This window comes from Ranitomeya imitator, chromosome 6 (assembly GCF_032444005.1).
Source record: "Ranitomeya imitator isolate aRanImi1 chromosome 6, aRanImi1.pri, whole genome shotgun sequence".
NCBI classification, from domain to species: Eukaryota; Metazoa; Chordata; class Amphibia; order Anura; family Dendrobatidae; genus Ranitomeya; species Ranitomeya imitator.
Window position 1 is genome coordinate 401,443,028 of NC_091287.1, and position 18,500 is coordinate 401,461,527.

General features: G+C 45.4%; 1 protein-coding gene across 1 annotated transcript in view; it reads right to left on the reverse strand.

Annotated features, from left to right (window-relative positions):
- LAMA3 (laminin subunit alpha 3) overlaps window positions 1-18,500 on the reverse strand; it is a 366,270-nt gene that overhangs the window by 123,680 nt on the left and 224,090 nt on the right. The window contains exons 32-35 of the mRNA XM_069731213.1: window positions 15,517-15,632; window positions 13,114-13,325; window positions 10,661-10,865; window positions 8,134-8,278 (exon numbers count right to left, since the gene is read on the reverse strand). Of these exons, the coding sequence (XP_069587314.1) occupies window positions 8,134-8,278; window positions 10,661-10,865; window positions 13,114-13,325; window positions 15,517-15,632 (678 nt within the window). The remainder of the gene's footprint in view (window positions 1-8,133; window positions 8,279-10,660; window positions 10,866-13,113; window positions 13,326-15,516; window positions 15,633-18,500) is intronic.

The window sequence follows — 18,500 nt, forward strand, 5'->3', positions numbered from 1 at the left end:
TGCGTCACAGGATCGCGGTACCGCACATAGAAGGCGAGCAAGCAGTCAGCGAACTTAACCCCAACTAGGATTGAACTCCGATTAGACCACTTGCTGACACAACACCGCAACAGGGTGTGTTAGGCAACTCTTATGATTAGAGCACCGAAGTGCGAACTGTGCCGTGCTGGCAGGCACCACTAAGCACCCAGACGTGGGTCAGGAAGCGCACTACTGGCGCGTGGCGCCGCACTGGCGGTCACAGCAATAGACGTTGATACGTGTGTGACACGTTGAGTGATTTGTCGGGCGCTAGATAGCAGCCATACTCCATACGCGAACAGTCATACAATAGGGTAGGGGTATTTAATGAACGACTTGCACTCACAATAAACACACGTATTCAATTGTACACTAGCGCATGGCCGTGCGGTCATGCGCAGTTTATATAGTTGCAGCACAGGAAGTGGCCACAGAAACTTTGCCCTTCCAAGACCTGCCAAGAGGTCCAATGGAATGTGCTGCAGAGCCTGAGCACATGACCCTCGATCTCCAACGGGAGATCTTGCCCTGGGCATGCTCAGTGTGCGCAAACAAGGACTTAGTCCCAGGGAAGTCCGCTCGCCGCTGACCAGCACTGACTTTAATGGCAGGAGCTGAAGAAGCAGCAGTAACTCTCTGTACAGAGTGAGAGCGAGCAAGACACTGGGAGCGACGTCCCCGCTGAGCAGACTCCACTGCGGCCGGAGGAGAATGGGAGACGCAGCGGAGACGGATCGAGATTCCCCCTGTGCAGCAGAGGAAACTCGACTCCTAACATTACCCCCCCTCCTAGGGCCCCCCCTCCTTGGGCCTCGCTACGCTCGAAGGCAGCAATGAGATGTGGGGCCCGAATGTTTTCAGCAGGCTCCCAAGACCTGTCCTCTGGACCATAACCCTTCCAATCCACCAAATAAAACTTTTTGCCGCGTACCACCTTGCACCCCAAAATAGCGTTCACCTCGTAATCGTCCGTAGACGTAGACGTACCCGGCAGATGACTCGGAAAACCGGGACATGTATACGGGTTTCAAGAGGGACACATGAAAGGTGTCGGTGATACCCAAGCATGGAGGAAGAGCCAGGCGGTAGACCACAGGATTAACCTGTTCGAGAACCTTGAAGGGACCCAAGTAGCGAGGAGCAAACTTAGTGGACTCAACTCGCAGCCTGATGTTACGGGCGGAGAGCCACACCAAGTCGCCAGGGGCAAAAGTCGGAGCGGGGCGCCGATGAACATCGGCGGAGGACCTCATTCTCTCCTTGGAGGCCCGAATGGCATCCTGCGTGCGATCCCAAATGTCCCGTGCCTCCACAGCCCAGTCTGCCACCCTGGGATCAGCGGAAGACACAGGCATGGGCACAGGAACACGCGGATGCTGGCCGTAATTTAAGAGGAATGGAGTCTGACCGGTGGAGTCGGCAACGGCATTGTTAAGTGCAAACTCTGCCCACGGTAGCAAGGATGCCCAGTCATCCTGTCTGGCAGAAACAAAATGTCGCAGATATGTGACCAAGGTCTGGTTGGCCCTTTCTACCAACCCATTCGTCTCGGGATGATATGCCGAAGAGAGATTTAACTCAATACTGAGTAGACGACATAGCTCCCTCCAGAATCGAGACGCAAACTGGGGACCACGGTCACTAACAATTTTGTCTGGCATACCGTGTAAGCGAAAGATATGTTTGATAAACAAGACAGCCAACGCCCGTGCAGATGGTAGCCGTGGAAGAGGCACCAAATGCACCATTTTGGAAAAATGATCGGTGATCACCCAGATAATGGTGCAATTACGAGACTTGGGTAAGCCAACCACAAAGTCCATTCCGACCATCTCCCAGGGCCTGTCAGCCACGGGCAGAGGATAAAGCAAACCAGCTGGCCGTTGCCGAGGAGTCTTGTTCCTGGCGCAAGAGACACACGCCCGAACGTACTCCGCGACATCACGAGCCATATGCGGCCACCAGTATGTCCTCGCCAGTAACTCTGATGTCCTTTTAGTACCAAAATGTCCACCCACCCTGGACGAGTGCGCCCAAGAAAGAACCTCCGGTCACAAACTAGATGGAACAAAAGTCTTGCCCGGGGGCACAGACTCCAGCGAAACCGGGGCCACGGTTCTCAAACTCTCGGTGGGGACAATAAGCCGAGGCTCCTCCTCCTCCTTCGCAGATGACACAACGGAGCGAGAGAGAGCGTCGGCCCGAATGTTCTTCTCCCCAGAAAGGAAATGGAGGGTGAAATGAAACCGGGAGAAGAACAAGGACCATCTGGCCTGGCGAGAATTCAACCGCTGAGCTGTCTGCAGATACACCAAATTTTTGTGATCTGTGAAGACTTGGAAGGGAAAACGTGCTCCCTCCAAGAGATGTCTCCACTCCGAAAAAGCCAACTTCATGGCTAGCAACTCCCTGTCCCCGATGGAATAATTCCTCTCTGCTGGTGCGAAGGTCTTGGAGAAAAAGAAGCAAGGATGCTTCCGACCTTGAGCATCCTTTTGGAAGAGGACTGCTCCAGCACCAACAGAAGAGGCATCCACCTCCATGATAAATGGCTTATCAACATCGGGGCGATGCAGAATGGGAGCGCTAGCGAAGTGTGACTTTATAGAGATAAAGGCCTTGGAGACCTCCTCAGACCACAATTTGGGATTCGCCCCCTTCTTGGTGAGGGCAACCAAGGGAGCTACCAAAGTTGAGAAATGCGGGATGAACTGGCGATAATAATTGATGAACCCCATAAAGCGCTGCACCGCTTTAAGAGAATGGGGTTCCTGCCAGTCGATCACAGCCTGTAGTTTGGCAGGATCCATAGCCAATCCCTGGGCTGAGATGATGTAGCCTAGGAAAGGTAAGGACTCCTGCTCAAACATACACTTCTCCAACTTGGCATAGAGGGAGTTTGCCCGTAGGAGGTCGAAGACTTTGCAAACATCTCTCCGGTGGGAGTCAATATCTGGAGAGTAGATGAGAATATCATCCAGATAGACTACGACCGAGGTGGAAAGCATATCCTGGAAGATATCGTTCACAAAGTCTTGGAAAACGGCTGGGGCATTACAGAGCCCAAAGGGCATCACCAGATATTCATAGTGCCCATCCCTGTTGTTAAAAGCCGTCTTCCATTCGTCCCCCTCACGGATGCGAATCAGGTTGTAAGCACCCCGCAGATCTAATTTAGTAAATACCCTTGCTCCCCGAAGCCTATCGAACAGTTCAGATATCAAAGGCAAAGGGTATTTATTCTTAACGGTGATGGCGTTAAGACCCCTGTAGTCTATGCATGGACGCAATTCCCCACTCTTCTTCTGCACGAAGAAGAACCCTGCCCCAGCAGGTGAAACTGACTTCCTGATGAACCCTCTTGCCAGATTTTCCTGGATGTACTGTGACATTGCCTCCGTCTCCGGGAGAGACAGCGGATAGACTCGACCCCGGGGAGGCTCAGCACCAGGCAAGAGGTCAATAGGACAGTCATAGGGGCGATGGGGAGGAAGGGTCTCCGCCGCCTTTTTGGAGAATACGTCTGCATACGACCAATACTGCTTGGGGAGAGAGGAAAGATCTGCGGGTACCTCAGTTGTAGCTACCTGAACGCACTCCCTCTGACACCTACCCCCACAAGATTCACCCCATCCCAGAATTCTGCCTGAGGACCACTCGATATGAGGAGAGTGGTACCGTAGCCAAGGTATTCCCAACAGGACCTCATCAATTCCCTCTGGAATGACGAGCAGAGAAATAATCTCCTGATGAGATGGCGACGTGGACAGACTAAAAGGGATGGTCTGGTGAGTTTTCTGTGAGGGCAGAGTCGACCCATTCACCACTCGTACCGTTACAGGTTGAGCTAGCATAACCAGAGGTATCGCGTGGCGTTGGGCGAAGGCAGAAGACATAAAATTGCCCTCCGCCCCAGAATCCACGCAGAGCTCTACCGAGTGGGAGAATGAGCCTAAAGTAATTGTCCCCTTAAAGGACAATTTAGAGGCAAACGTCGCCGTGTCTAGTGTACCTCCACCTACGACCACTAGACGCTGACGTTTCCTCGACCGCTGAGGACATCTGGTGGCTAAATGTCCAGACTGCTGGCAAACATGACAGACCCTGAGTGCACAAGCGGTCCGGGACTTAGGTCCCGCTTGTGACACTTCCCTGGCCTCATATGACTCAGGAACCGGGACCGGAGATTCCAGAGGTTTGGCGAAAGTAGGAGCCAGCCGAAACCTCTGCCTACACTGGGCTCTCTCTAACCTCCGCTCGTTAAAACGGAGGTCAATTCGAGTGGAGACTGTTATTAACTCCTCCAGTGTGGCAGGAATCTCCCTAGTGGCCAGAGCGTCCTTTACATGGTCAGCCAAGCCCCTCCAAAATATGGGGATAAGAGCTTTATCCGACCATTCCAGCTCAGATGCTAAAGTGCGGAATTGAACGGCAAAATGACTGACCAAGGACTCACCCTGAGTTAATGCCAGCAGTTGGAGCGCAGTGTCATGGGTGACTTGAGGTCCTAAAAAGACCTGTTTTAAAGTGCTCAAAAACAGAGGAGCACTCTGCACCACATGATCGCCACGCTCCCACAGCGGCGTAGCCCATTCCAACGCCCTGTCCGACAATAGAGACACAATAAATCCCACCTTAGCCCGCTCTGTGGGGAAACGTGCAGCCAGAAGCTCGAGATGAATAGAGCACTGACTCACGAATCCCCTACAAAATTTGCTATTACCAGAAAATTTTTCTGGCAGCGGGAGGCGAGAAAATGTCGGAACAGGGGTGGCAATGGACAAAGTTGCTGCAGCCACGCTGGCAGCCTGTACAGCAACTGCGGTAACATCCACAGCTGAGGTTGCGCTCTCGAGAGCCGCCAACCTACCCTCCAGCTGCTGTATATACCGCAGGGATTGCTGTTTGTCCGTCATCACTAGCCAGACCCTGGCGCTAGTGTAATGTTAGGGCTAGCGGAACGCACCAAATAATAAGACTGATAGTGTATGGTGCGTTCGTAGCCCGGGGTCCACCGTGCAGAGATGGAACCTGCTGCTGAGTAATGACGGACTATATGGCGGTACTCATAAGTATACTCGCGTGGGTTAAACTTCACCCAACGTGAAGGAAGCGATCCTGTTGCGTCACAGGATCGCGGTACCGCACATAGAAGGCGAGCAAGCAGTCAGCGAACTTAACCCCAACTAGGATTGAAGTCCGATTAGACCACTTGCTGACACAACACCGCAACAGGGTGTGTTAGGCAACTCTTATGATTAGAGCACCGAAGTGCGAACTGTGCCGTGCTGGCAGGCACCACTAAGCAACCAGACGTGGGTCAGGAAGCGCACTACTGGCGCGTGGCGCCGCACTGGCGGTCACAGCAATAGACGCTGATACGTGTGTGACACGTTGAGTGATTTGTCGGGCGCTAGATAGCAGCCATACTCCATACGCGAACAGTCATACAATAGGGTAGGGGTATTTAATGAACGACTTGCACTCACAACAAACACACGTATTCAATTGTACACTAGCGCATGGCCGTGCGGTCATGCGCAGTTTATATAGTTGCAGCACAGGAAGTGGCCACAGAAACTTTGCCCTTCCAAGACCTGCCAAGAGGTCCAATGGAATGTGCTGCAGAGCCTGAGCACATGACCCTCGATCTCCAACAGGAGATCTTGCCCTGGGCATGCTCAGTGTGCGCAAACAAGGACTTAGTCCCAGGGAAGTCCGCTCGCCGCTGACCAGCACTGACTTTAATGGCAGGAGCTGAAGAAGCAGCAGTAACTCTCTGTACAGAGTGAGAGCGAGCAAGACACTGGGAGCGACGTCCCCGCTGAGCAGACTCCACCGCGGCCGGAGAAGAATGGGAGACCGCAGCGGAGACGGATCGAGATTCCCCCTGTGCAGCAGAGGAAACTCGACTCCTAACACTGAGCGTGCCACATTCCTACATAACGGCAAGTAAAATAGCACTATGTCCATGTAGGTAGTCATAAGGAATGTGACTTAGCATCTTGACATTGAGGTCATTAGTCATACTAAATTCTTATCAACAGTTATACACTTGAACGATCCAATAAAAAGTTTCTTTATAACATCAACCAAAAATAAGATGTACACCAAGATAGAAGCAGATAGAGAAAAAAAGGAGGAAGCAGATGAGAAAGTACAGGGGAAAAAGGATGGGTGAGGATGTTGATAAGACTAACTGTTCCATGCTCAGTGATCTTCGGTGTATGCCCCGTACTCGGCACAGGATCTAAAACCAAGCCAGTAACACCAAGTTTTATAAAAGAGATCATAAGAGTTATTAGCTGTAGCAGTCAGTTCTTCCATCACCATCATCACCTCATTTATTTTAGAAAACCAAAGGGTGATTGTTGGAGCTGTATCTTTCATCCAGAGAAGGGGAATGCACGCCTAAGCCACCACAAGTAGGTGCCTAAGTATACACTGACTGTATGTTTTCAAAGGGATATCGTAGTGATGGAGAAGTACAAGAGCATCACTCAGGTCAGTCACGAGATCCATGATTCATATCACTGATAGTACTTTGTCCCAAAAAGAAGTGAGAAGCATGGGGCTGGCCTTAGGACAAACAGTTGGGTAATCTAGTCAGGACTCTATACAATCGAGATAACAATTTATAACTGGCCTCGTGAAAACGAGAACAAATCGATACTCTATGCGTTAGGGAGAAAATTTGCCTCCATTGATCTTTCGATAGAGATGCCTAAATCCCCCTCTCACTGTGTCTGAAACCTGGCAACCGGAAGGTCTGGTGGGTTAATCTGCAGAGTGTATAAAAATGACTAGGTGTGCCTCAGAGGTCCAGCTGCCTCAAAAGCCGTTTTCTCAATACTATAGAAGGCCCTAGGAGGGAGTGATTGAAAAAAAATTCAGCACTTGATCTACTCTCCAGATGTCCAAGGTGGATGGCGAAGAAATACCAAGGAGATGAACCTTTGAAAGCCAGAGGTGTCCTGCTTCAAAATGACAAATTCTGAAATGTCCCCTATTTGTCGAAACTTAGAAAACAGTGTCATTGAGGCCCGGGGAAAAAGTGGATTACCCTAAATGAGAAACATATAAGAGTATTGCGGTATGATTTGGTCATGCACTGCAGGAAGGGAACAACATGCCAAAGTGGCCTCAATTGTGGGAATTGTTTTAAGAGCAGTTTGAGCAAACCATGGGGCCGATATGAGAGGGATATTTGTAAAACTTTGCTTAATCCTGGCCCACGCCTTTCCTGTACCATTCTTACACCAGTCCAATATCCTGGAGAGGTGGGAAGCAATGTAATAAGATCTTAAGTCGGGCACAGTTATACCCCAAAGATTTGGAGCAATGTAATATGGTTCTTCTAATATGAGGAGGTTTGACGGAAACAAATAAACTTGGTTTCAACCGAAGCTAAGCTCCTGAATAAGGACGAGGGAATCCTAATAGGGAGGGCCTGTATGACATACAGATTTGGGGGAAATGTTCATTTTGAATATCACACTTCTCTCGAACCACCTAAAGGCGTTCCTGGTCCATCTTGTGCAGCTATCCCTCCCCAATCGCTGTTGTTTATGGAAATTAAGCGAATATGTCCAATCTATGTCTCTTAGTAGGAAGATCCCCAGATATTTTAAAGTGGATTTAGCCCACTTAAATCTAAAAGTATTTTTCAAGGGCACTATCGTAGACGAAGTGATATTAACATTTAGGATTTCCGACTTAGAGAAATTGATCTTAAAGTTGGATAAGTCATTATATAAATGGAATTCTGACATTAGGAAATGTTATTTAGGAACTACTTTGTGTGACATGACTTTCTGATTTAAGGGCATAAAAATTAAAAGTTTGAAAACTGCAAAATTTTCAAAATTTCCTATTTTTTTCACAAATAAATGCAAGTCACATCGAATAAATTTTATGACTATCATGAAAAACAATATGTCACGGAAAAACAATCTCCGAATCAGTGTGATCTGTTGAAGCGTTCCAGAGTTACCGTATTGCCTCATAAAGTGAGGCCTGGTCATGAAAGAGAAAACAGGCTCGGGGTTGCAGGGGTTAATAACATGAGAATACATAAGTAGAAAGAGATTTTTTAAGTAATACATATAATACCTTGCACAGGCAATCCCCTGTGTGATGGTCACAGATCTGGTCTTCAGTCCCATATGAGTTGCAGTCACAAGGAATGCATTCAGGAAAGCGGAAGTAACCAGGGGCACATCGGTTACACTGTCTGCCGGTTATTCTGGGCTTACACCTGTGACAGAATATCAGTGACATACCGTACCAGTTACAGTATAATACACAAAGTGGCTACACTTAAAATTAGAATAAATCAACAATAGATTATCATTTACTTCAGACATGTCCGTAAATTCCTTCAGTGTATCTCCTGCAGACCACCGTCTACAGTGATAAATACGAAAATAGGGCTTAGCCAACATTCATACATTCAGTATTTTACCTCAGTATGTGTAAGCCAAAATCCACAGTGGGTGAGAAATGCAGAAGTGGTGATGTGTCTCTATTATACTCCTGATTTTGGCTTTAGGCCGTGGTCACACTTGCGTGTGCAGTGCGAGAAACTCGCGCGAGTCTCTCGCCTCAATACCTGGCACTGCTGCCGGCACTCGGGATCGGTGCGTTTAGTTGCATGTATTTCTATGCAGCCGCACGCTCCGGTCCTGCCCGCGGCAGTGTCGGGTATTGAGGAGAGAGACTCGCGCGATTTTCTCGCACTGCACACGCAAGTGTGACACCGGCCTTAGATCTCAAATACTGCCCAAATACTGAACGTGTGAACTTGGCCTAACAACTAAAATTTATGGACATGAATTACAATACAGAAGGTAAAATTAGGTATTTTAATATGTGACCTATAACTAGAAATTACATATCCCTTTAATATGTGACCTGTAATTAGAAATTACCTATCCCTAAAATAAGTCTTTTAATATCATTTTTGTGAGGACCATTTAACAATTTTGTTTCACTTTTGGCAGCCAGATGCAAACCATGAATGGAACCAAACAGCACGGCTCCATACACTGTGCAGTGCCATTCCTGAGGACTGCAGTTCGGCTCCTAGTGAAGTAAATAAGAGCGGAACTGCAGTACAGTTCAGCTCCATTCACTTTTGATCATCAGTATCTCAAGCCTGGGAAATCCCTTTAAAGAGGTTGCCCAAAAAACATGGCTATTTTTTTCCAAAGTCAGCCCCTGCCGTCCACAGGCTGTGTGTGATCTCACAGCTCAGCTCCAATGACTTTATTGTAACTGTGCTACAATACCAGATATAAAACAAAAGTACCGTATATACTCGAGTATAAGCCGAGATTTTCAGCCCACATTTTTGGGCTGAAAGTGCCCCTCTCGGCTTATACTCGAGTCAAGGTAGGTGGCAGGGCCGGCGGGTGAGGGGGTGAGGGCGCTGATGCATACTTACCTAGTCCCGGCGATCCTGGCGCTGTCCCTGCCGTCCCACGGTCTTCGGTGCTGCAGTTCTTCCCCTCTTCAGCGGTCACGTGGGACCGCTCATTAGAAAAATGAATAGGCGGCTCCACCTCCCATAGGGGTGGAGCCGCGTATTCATTTCTCTAATCAGCGGTGCCGGTGACCGCTGATAGAGAAAGAAGCTGCGGCACCGAAGACCAGCTGTGACAGGCAGAGTGAGCGTCAGGATCGCTGGGACTAGGTAAGTATGTAATATTCACCTGTCCGCGTTCCAGCCGCCGGGCGCCGCTCCATCTTCCCGGCGCCTCCATCTTCCCGACGTCTGCGCTCTGCCTGTTCAGTCAGTGCAGAGACGCCGGGACCGGACGCCGGGAGCTGCAATCCAGAGAGGTGAGTATGTGTTTTGTTTTGTTTTTTTTGCAGCAGCAGCGGCGGCACAGATTTATGTGGAGCATCTATGGGACAAAATGAACGGTGCAGAGCACAGTATGGGGCACAGCTATGGGACAAAATGAACGGTGCAGAGCATATATGGGGCACAGCTATGGGACAAAATGAACGGTGCAGAGCACAGTATGGGGCACAGCTATGGGACAAAATGAACGGTGCAGAGCATTGTATATGGGGCACAGATATGGGGCAATACTGAACGGTGCCGAGCACAGTATGGGGCACAGCTATGGGACAGTATGAACGGTGCAGAGCACAGTATGGGGCACAGCTATGGGACAAAATGAACGGTGCAGAGCACAGTATGGGGCACAGCTATGGGACAGTATGAACGGTGCAGAGCACAGTATGGGGCACAGCTATGGGACAAAAGGAACGGTGCAGAGCACTATATGGGGCACAGCTATGGGGAAATATGAACGGTGCAGAGCACTATATGGCACAGCTATGGGGAAATATGAACGGTGCAGATCACTGTATGGCACAGCTATGGGGAAATAATGATCTATTTTTATTTTTGAAATTCACCGGTAAATGCTGCATTTCCACCCTAGGCTTATACTCGAGTCAATAAGTTTTCCCAGTTTTTTGTGGCAAAATTAGGGGGGTCGGCTTATACTCGGGTCGGCTTATACTCGAGTATATACGGTAACCATTTCATAGCTAAAATCCCCCATGCCCTAGTGTGTGAACATAAGTAAAGAAATAAACATTACAAAATGAATCTGGTACCGACCTGCACTGCCCACTTGTAGAATCGCACTCTGGCCGTAATGGCTGTATGACTCCTGTGCTTGAGCAGTTGCATCCTTCACACCCGAGGAGCGGGTGATAACTGAATGTATGTTGCTCACACACTTCACACATAGGTTTGACCGTCTGAGGTGGGCAGATGCATTTTCCGGTTATTTCATCACACAGGCGATGACCACATGTACATGCTAAATTGTGAATAAAATATTTGCATGTTAATTGAGTGCTTCATCAAAAAAAACTTTAGTAAAGAGATAAAATAAAGACCAATGCTTACATTTTACAAACTGGGGTCTAAGGGGTATCATTTCTCCTTATGGAGAGTGACATACCAGCTCTGGCTTGTCAAGATAAGGAGGCTTATTCGTCGTGCAATGCTCCTCTGGGAGGCAATTTGCATGTTACAAACTGCAAACTTTTAGTCTATGTTCACACGTTGCGCTTTTACAGGGGTTTTTAAACATTTTTTTTTAAATGCAAATTTTCAGCTGCATTTTACAATACCGGCAAAGTCCATGAGATTTCAGAAATCTCATGCACACAGTTTGTTTGTTTTTTTTGTCCATAGTATTTTGTGCAAAACCATGGGTTCTGCAGAATGGAGCTAGTCATTTCTTTCAGCAATGGGTGGTGCAAAAAATGCTGAAAAAAAGCTGAAAGAACTCAGATATCAGTTTTTGGTGCCAAAACCTGATGAAGTACAATCAAAATTTTTTAATGCACTAAACTTTATCAGCATGCACAAGAGCAAATGTACCATGACAAAAATGCAGCAAAAAACGGACCAAAAACACAGAAAAAGAAAAGAAAAAAAACAACAAAAACGCAAAAGCAAAACTTGCTTTTTTCAGTAAGTTTCTTACTGCTAAGAAAGCTCGTTTTGCCTGCTGTGGGGCGGTAACCCATGTTACAGCCAGGGGGCGCTGTGTGTGTGCTTCAGGATGCGCATGGAGGCATAGTTATGGTGATGAGACAAAGTCCGGCAGGATTGTAAATGGCCGGTATGTGTTGCAGAGGTGCTCTGCGCTGTAAGCCCAAAATGATATGGTTATGCTGGGACCTATAGTTCCACAAGAGTTTGTTGTGTTTACTTATAAGGGCGGGCTTACAGGGTTAGCTGGTGAGCTGGGCGGGACTGACTAACCACACACACTCCCATCTAGGGGAGTGGTTACAACCATATAATGTGACTGAGATCTGGTCACATGGTCAGAGTGTATGGATCTGTTTGGTCCATGTGCAAGGTCCTGGACGGTCGGTGTTGGAAGCTCCTGTGAGTGGAGTCTTCCTGGAAGCACCTGAGAGACAGTGGACCTGGTGGTCTGTGTTGGAGTCTCCTGGGAGTGGAGACGTCTTGGAAGGACTTAGAAAGACTGTGGACCTGAATACTCAGGGTGTTGGATTGTCCTGGGATGGACTGGAGTCCTGCAAGCACCTGCTGAGAGTGTGAACCTGAACGCTCAGGGTCTTGGATTGTCCTGGGATGGACTGGAGTCCTGCAAGCATCTGCTGAGAGTGTGAACCTGAACGCTCAGGGTGTTGGATTGTCCTGGGATGCAGTGTGAGTCCTGGAATGGTCAGGGTGTAAGTGCCTGTGATTGGACTTCCTGGAAGCGCATGGAGAGGCTACATCTACAGAGCCTGAGACGGTTTCTGCGTTGGGGAAGCTACAGTTCCTACTGTGGGTCTGGGCTATCCAAGGTGCCCTGGTCACAAGGACGGTGACCCCAGTGAAGCAGCTTTCCCCTGAGAACAAGCATTGACAGGAGTCAGTGTGTGGAGCCGGAGCTCCTGAAAGGTAACTCCAGGTAAAAAGGGGTTACGGCAGACACGGATCTGCCATTGGAACAGACTGTTGGTGGTTAAAGGTGTTCCGTTGATGTATGTAATGAACTGTTTGTGTTATGGTTTATGACGCTTAATAAACCGAATAAGACTGTTTACGTGGAAAAACCGTGCCTGAGTGCTTAAATCCCGTGCCATGCGAGTGTTCCCCAACCCACTCAGGTAGCGTTTCACCACACTGCGGAAAGAAACGCATAAAAAATGCAAAGTGTGAACATAGCCTTACACTAGGTGGACTTGTTAGCTTCTCGGGAATGTATGGTGGGTCATGGTTAGAAGAGACTTGAGTCTTAACCAGTGTAACATTTTCATGGAGTTTATATGTCTTCTTCATGGCTGTATATGTTTCTTTAACTTCAGAAAGAACTTTAAAAGATCATTGATTCATTTCAGTACAGGGAACGTTATAAAGTTCTAAGAAAAGAACAAAGCAACTAGCAGTCTAACAATCTATTTTCAGGAGGACAATTTTTAGCATCTGATCTCTGAAATCAAGGAAGGCTTTTGTACAGTGGGTCCAACCATCAACCCTGACTTGTACAGGCAAAAAACTAAATGAACAAATACATGTTAAAATCAACTTTCACTCACATCTGCAGTGTGGAAATCCATAGTAACCAGTAGCACAACGGCTACAAGTTCTTCCAATGATGTTAGGTCTACAAGTGCACTGTCCTCCAAATGGATTGCACACTGGGTTTGTGGATCCTTCTGCGTGGCATCCACAAGGCACTGCTCCATCATTGTAATATGCCACTAAAGATCTTGCTGAAGTTGTGCAGAATTCAGGTGAGGAAAAATGACTAAAGGAAAAAAAAGTATGTATCATAAATACCTTATTGTTCTATTAAGACAGTTGGAAAAAAAATCCTTATGCTGCCGACTGAAACGGCATAACAACATATAACAACACATACTTTGGATTGCTAATCCTACAGAAATCTGGACTTCTTCCCTGTATTGCCCTTCAATGTCAGCTGCCTCCAAGCCACCCATTCTGCCTATGAATAACCAAATGAGGAGGTGGCCATGTTTTTTGTCTAAAATTTTACAAAACAGAAGATACAAGCCTTAAAAAAGTAAAATAAACAGGAACAAAAAGGTGGAAAGCAAGACAGGAAATAAGAATAAACTGTGTGGAGAAATTTTGATGCTGACAAAAGGAAGAAGTCATACTGCATACTGCCTTACACCCCATTAATGACACAATCACCTTTATTTAAAAGGAATAATGTGATAATAGAGAAAAGAGGGGCTGGTATGTGCGACAAAGCCAAAAAAATATAAGAGAACGTTATGACTTCCTACATCAGTGGTGGGGAACCTTGATGAGTTTCTATCTGGCCCCCGGGCACCATTGGGCCACCATTCATTTCTTCTCACTCTGTGAGCACGTGTACATTATTAAAAATTATGTCCTTACACCAGCGTCAGGTCGTACTTTGTGGGCAGACTAAGTGTGCAATTTGTACGGCCCCCGAAGAATGGTACAGATATGCAAATGGCCCTTGGCAGAAAAAAAGATTTCCCACCACTGTCCTACATAGATGGTGATTATTGTATAAAACAATGATAAATTGAGCAAATGTTAATCATTACCCAGTGCAGATATTCACAGATCGTCAATAATTCACTCATTTGTCATTGCTCTTTTATGAAGGTAAATAGGTGTCGTCGGCGTTTTATGTCTCATATCAGGAGTCTACTAGTTATCAGTAGATTAGACATGAGGAAAGGGAGATCCAAAACTATAAAAACTAGGATTATTTACAAATCCACCAACACGTGCAAAGCTTTGAGACTGACTCGGTTATGGAAGAACTATGGCTGGCTCTGCCCACGTGCCACCAGTGCCAGGATAGACAAATGCTGTGTATAGAGAGCATGATTACGTCTCTTTTTTGTCATCTAAATTCTGCAAATAATCCAAAAACTCATTGTGGACTTTTTGCACTTTGCAAAGCTCTACTAGAGTATATGAAGTATATTGGAATATTTGTACTGAGAATGCTGGTACGATCTCTATGGACGATTCTGACAAAATACAGCAGAAAATTACATAGATGAAAAGTATCACACATACTGTAACTTGAGTAATGTCAGTCACCACAAGGTGGCAGCAGCACATTTTGAAATTTAAATTCTGCATCTGTTCTGCTAAAATGTGATGAACATGCTAATTATATTATCTGTTTATCCTCAAAAGGAAGCTATCATCAGGAAATTACATTGTTTAAATCAGTTTTGTGTGCTATATTTCTTTTGAAAAAGTCAATAATTTATTTTTCATCAAATCACAATCTTTCTAAAAAACAAAAAAAAATCAAAAACAATATTAGTAATCTTGCCATTTCACAGTAGCCACTTTTTTAGTCTTATACTGCCAGTCCTTTCAGGAAGCATTTCGGCGGGCTCCTTATCAGCAGAGGCAAGATACAATGACACACAGCATTTGTGTACACAGCTGATTACACAGGATCCACCATTCACCATAGGAATATCAGAGAAAACCCTGCTCTCTCCCTTCACATACAACAAACTCTGAAACAGCTGTCTGCAAATTGTGCTTTCTTTCTCCTTTTGGAGAAGATCCTGGTTTCCCTTTATAGCCCAAGTTACATGGTGAGGTTCTTTAAAGAATTTGTCGAGGATCTTCTTATATCGGACCTGACATTGCCCTCCACATATACAGCACAAATATCAATTTTGTGTATAGTTCTATCTTTTTGTAATATAGTGATGGTAAAACTGAGATATTGAGATTGTACGTGGGTGCGATTGTTCTCCCATTCATAGGCTACACATTGCACCCCTTTGGATGGGCAGAAACACACATATGACCTTGCACAGCTATATATGTAACAGAGTGCAGTGCAGCTGCTCTGCTCTTTAAGGAGACAGCATTCAGTGTACAGGAGATTAGTGTAAGGAATATAATGGAATTAAAGCTAAAATAAAAACAGATAACACTGGAAGCAAGAGAATTACACTTACTCAACATAGAAGCTGTTTTCTCCACATATATTTATGAAGTCAAAAGATTTATCCAGTGGTTTCTCCAGCAAGATGTCATGAGTATAGCTGTCCACAGGCACAAGCAGAATAGATTCCTGAAAAAGAACAATATCCTCATGATGTTGAAATAATACACGGGCTTGTTGGGAGGTAAAAACAAAATATTGTATAAAGTGGGGCCCCAATAAGTTATCAAACCAACAAGAAATAGACCCATAAAATATACCGTAACATTTATTAACTACCAAAAAACACTTTAAATGTAAAAAATTATAGGGGTGTATCTGTATACATACAGAGTTTATTAGGCCCAAGAAATAATTAATGGGATAAGGAACAAGTGGACTACGAATTCCCTGGTAATCCCTAAAGTGTACCTACCTGTCCGCGGAGGTTGACATCCTAAATAATACGATATAGTGCAACGTCGGATATCCCTATAGACCCTAGTACACACCTAAACTATAATTAAAGCACAGCACAAGTAATGAGCATAGAACACTATGTGTACGAAACATACAGTGGCTTGAAAAAGTATTCACCCCTTGGGATTTTTTGTGTTTCTAAGGCTGGTTTCACATTTGCGTTTAAAAACCCAGCGTTTTAAACGCAAACGCATTTGGTGAAAAAACGCGTTTAAACGCTGCATTTTTTAGGCGCATGCGTTTTTGCATGTTTTAACACAAACGCGGCGTTTTGACGCGTTTACATGCGTTTTTTCCTGCGTTTGCGTTTTTGAAACGCATGATGAGAAGTGTGTGACAGCTGCCAATCATCAAAATCAACTAGAAAACCCACTATAAACAGAAATACCTAGGGTTAGGGTTAGGATCCCTAGTAACCCTAGGGATCCTAACCCTAACCCTAAAACACAAACTCTAACCCTAACCCTAAAACAAAAACTCTAACCCTAACCCTAACCCAAACTCTAACCCTAACCCAAACTCTAACACAAACTCTAACCCTAACACAAACTCTAACCCTAATCCTAAAACACAAACTCTAACCCTAACCCTAGGGATCCTAACCCTAACCCTAGGGACCCCAACCCTAACCCAAACCCTAACCCTAACCCAAACTCTAACCCTAACACAAACTCTAACACAAACTCTAACCCTAATACAAACTCTAACCCTAACACAAACTCTAACCCTAACCCAAACTCTAACCCTAACCCTAACACAAACTCTAACCCTAACAAACTCTAACCCTAACCCTAAAACACAAACTCTAACCCTAACCCTAGGGATCCTAACCCTAAACATAACCCTAGGGACCCTAACCCTAACCCAAACCCTAACACAAACTCTAACACAAACTCTAACACAAACTCTAACACAAACTCTAACACAAACTCTAACACAAACTCTAACCCTAACACAAACTCTAACCGTAACCCTAAAACACAAACTCTAACCCTAACCCTAAAACAAAAACTCTAACCCTAACCCTAACCCAAACTCTAACCCTAACCCAAACTCTAACACAAACTCTAACCCTAACACAAACTCTAACCCTAACCCTAAAACACATACTCTAACCCTAACCCTAGGGATCCTAACCCTAACCCTAGGGACCCCAACCCTAACCCAAACCCTAACCCTAACCCAAACTCTAACCCAAACTCTAACACAAACTCTAACCCTAACCCTAATACAAACTCTAACCCTAACACAAACTCTAACCCTAACCCAAACTCTAACCCAAACACAAACTATAACCCTAACAAACTCTAACCCTAACCCTAAAACACAAACTCTAACCCTAACCCTAGGGATCCTAACCCTAAATATAACCCTAGGGACCCTAACCCTAACCCAAACCCTTACACAAACTCTAACACAAACTCTAACACAAACTCTAACCCTAACACAAACTCTAACCGTAACCCTAAAACACAAACTCTAACCCTAACCCAAACTCTAACCCTAACCCTAACACAAACTCTAACACAAACTCACAAACTCTAACCCTAACCCTAACACAAACTCTAACCCTAAAACACAAACTCTAACCCTAACCATAGGGATCCTAACCCTAACCCTAGGGATCCTAACCCTAACCTTAGGGTTAGGATCCCTAGTTTTAGGGTTAGGGGGTGGCTTTTCAGTGTGTATTCTTGTGTTTTTCTATAAAAACACATGCAAACGCATGTGCTTAAAAACGCATGTGTTTACATAGACATCAATACATTTTTTTTTGTCACAAAAAAAGCATGCTTTTTTTGCAGCAAAAAAACGCCGCTAAAATTACTACATGTTGCATTTCTGCAACACAACGCATGCAGAGAAAAAACACATGCGTTGTCAAAACGCGTCAAAACGCATGCAAAAAAAATGCATGCGTTTTTAATGTTAACCCCTTTACCCCCAAGGTCCCTTTGTGAGGTTATAACTCTGGAACGCTTCAACGGATCCCAGTGATTCTTACAATGTTTTCTCGTGACATATTGTACTTCATGACAATGGTAAAAATTCTTTGATAGTACCTGCGTTTATTTGTGAAAAAAACGGAAATTTGGCGAAAATTATGAAAATTTCGCAATTTTCCAACTTTGAATTTTTATGCAATTAAATCACAGAGATATGTCACACAAAATACTTAATAAGTAACATTTCCTACATGTCTACTTTACATCAGCACAATTTTGGAACCAAAATTTTTTTTTGTTAGGGAGTTATAAGGGTTAAAAGTTGACCAGCAATTTCTCATTTCTACAACACCATTTTTTTTTAGGGACCACATCTCATTTGAAGTCATTTTGAGGGGTCTATATGATAGAAAATACCCAAGTGTGACACCATTCTAAAAACTACACCCCTCAAGGTGCTCAAAACCATATTCAAGAAGTTTATTAACCCTTCTGGTGCTTCGCAGGAGTTTTTGGAATGTTTAAATAAAAATGAACATTTAACTTTTTTTCACAAAAAACTTAATTCAGCTCCAATTTGTTTTATTTTACC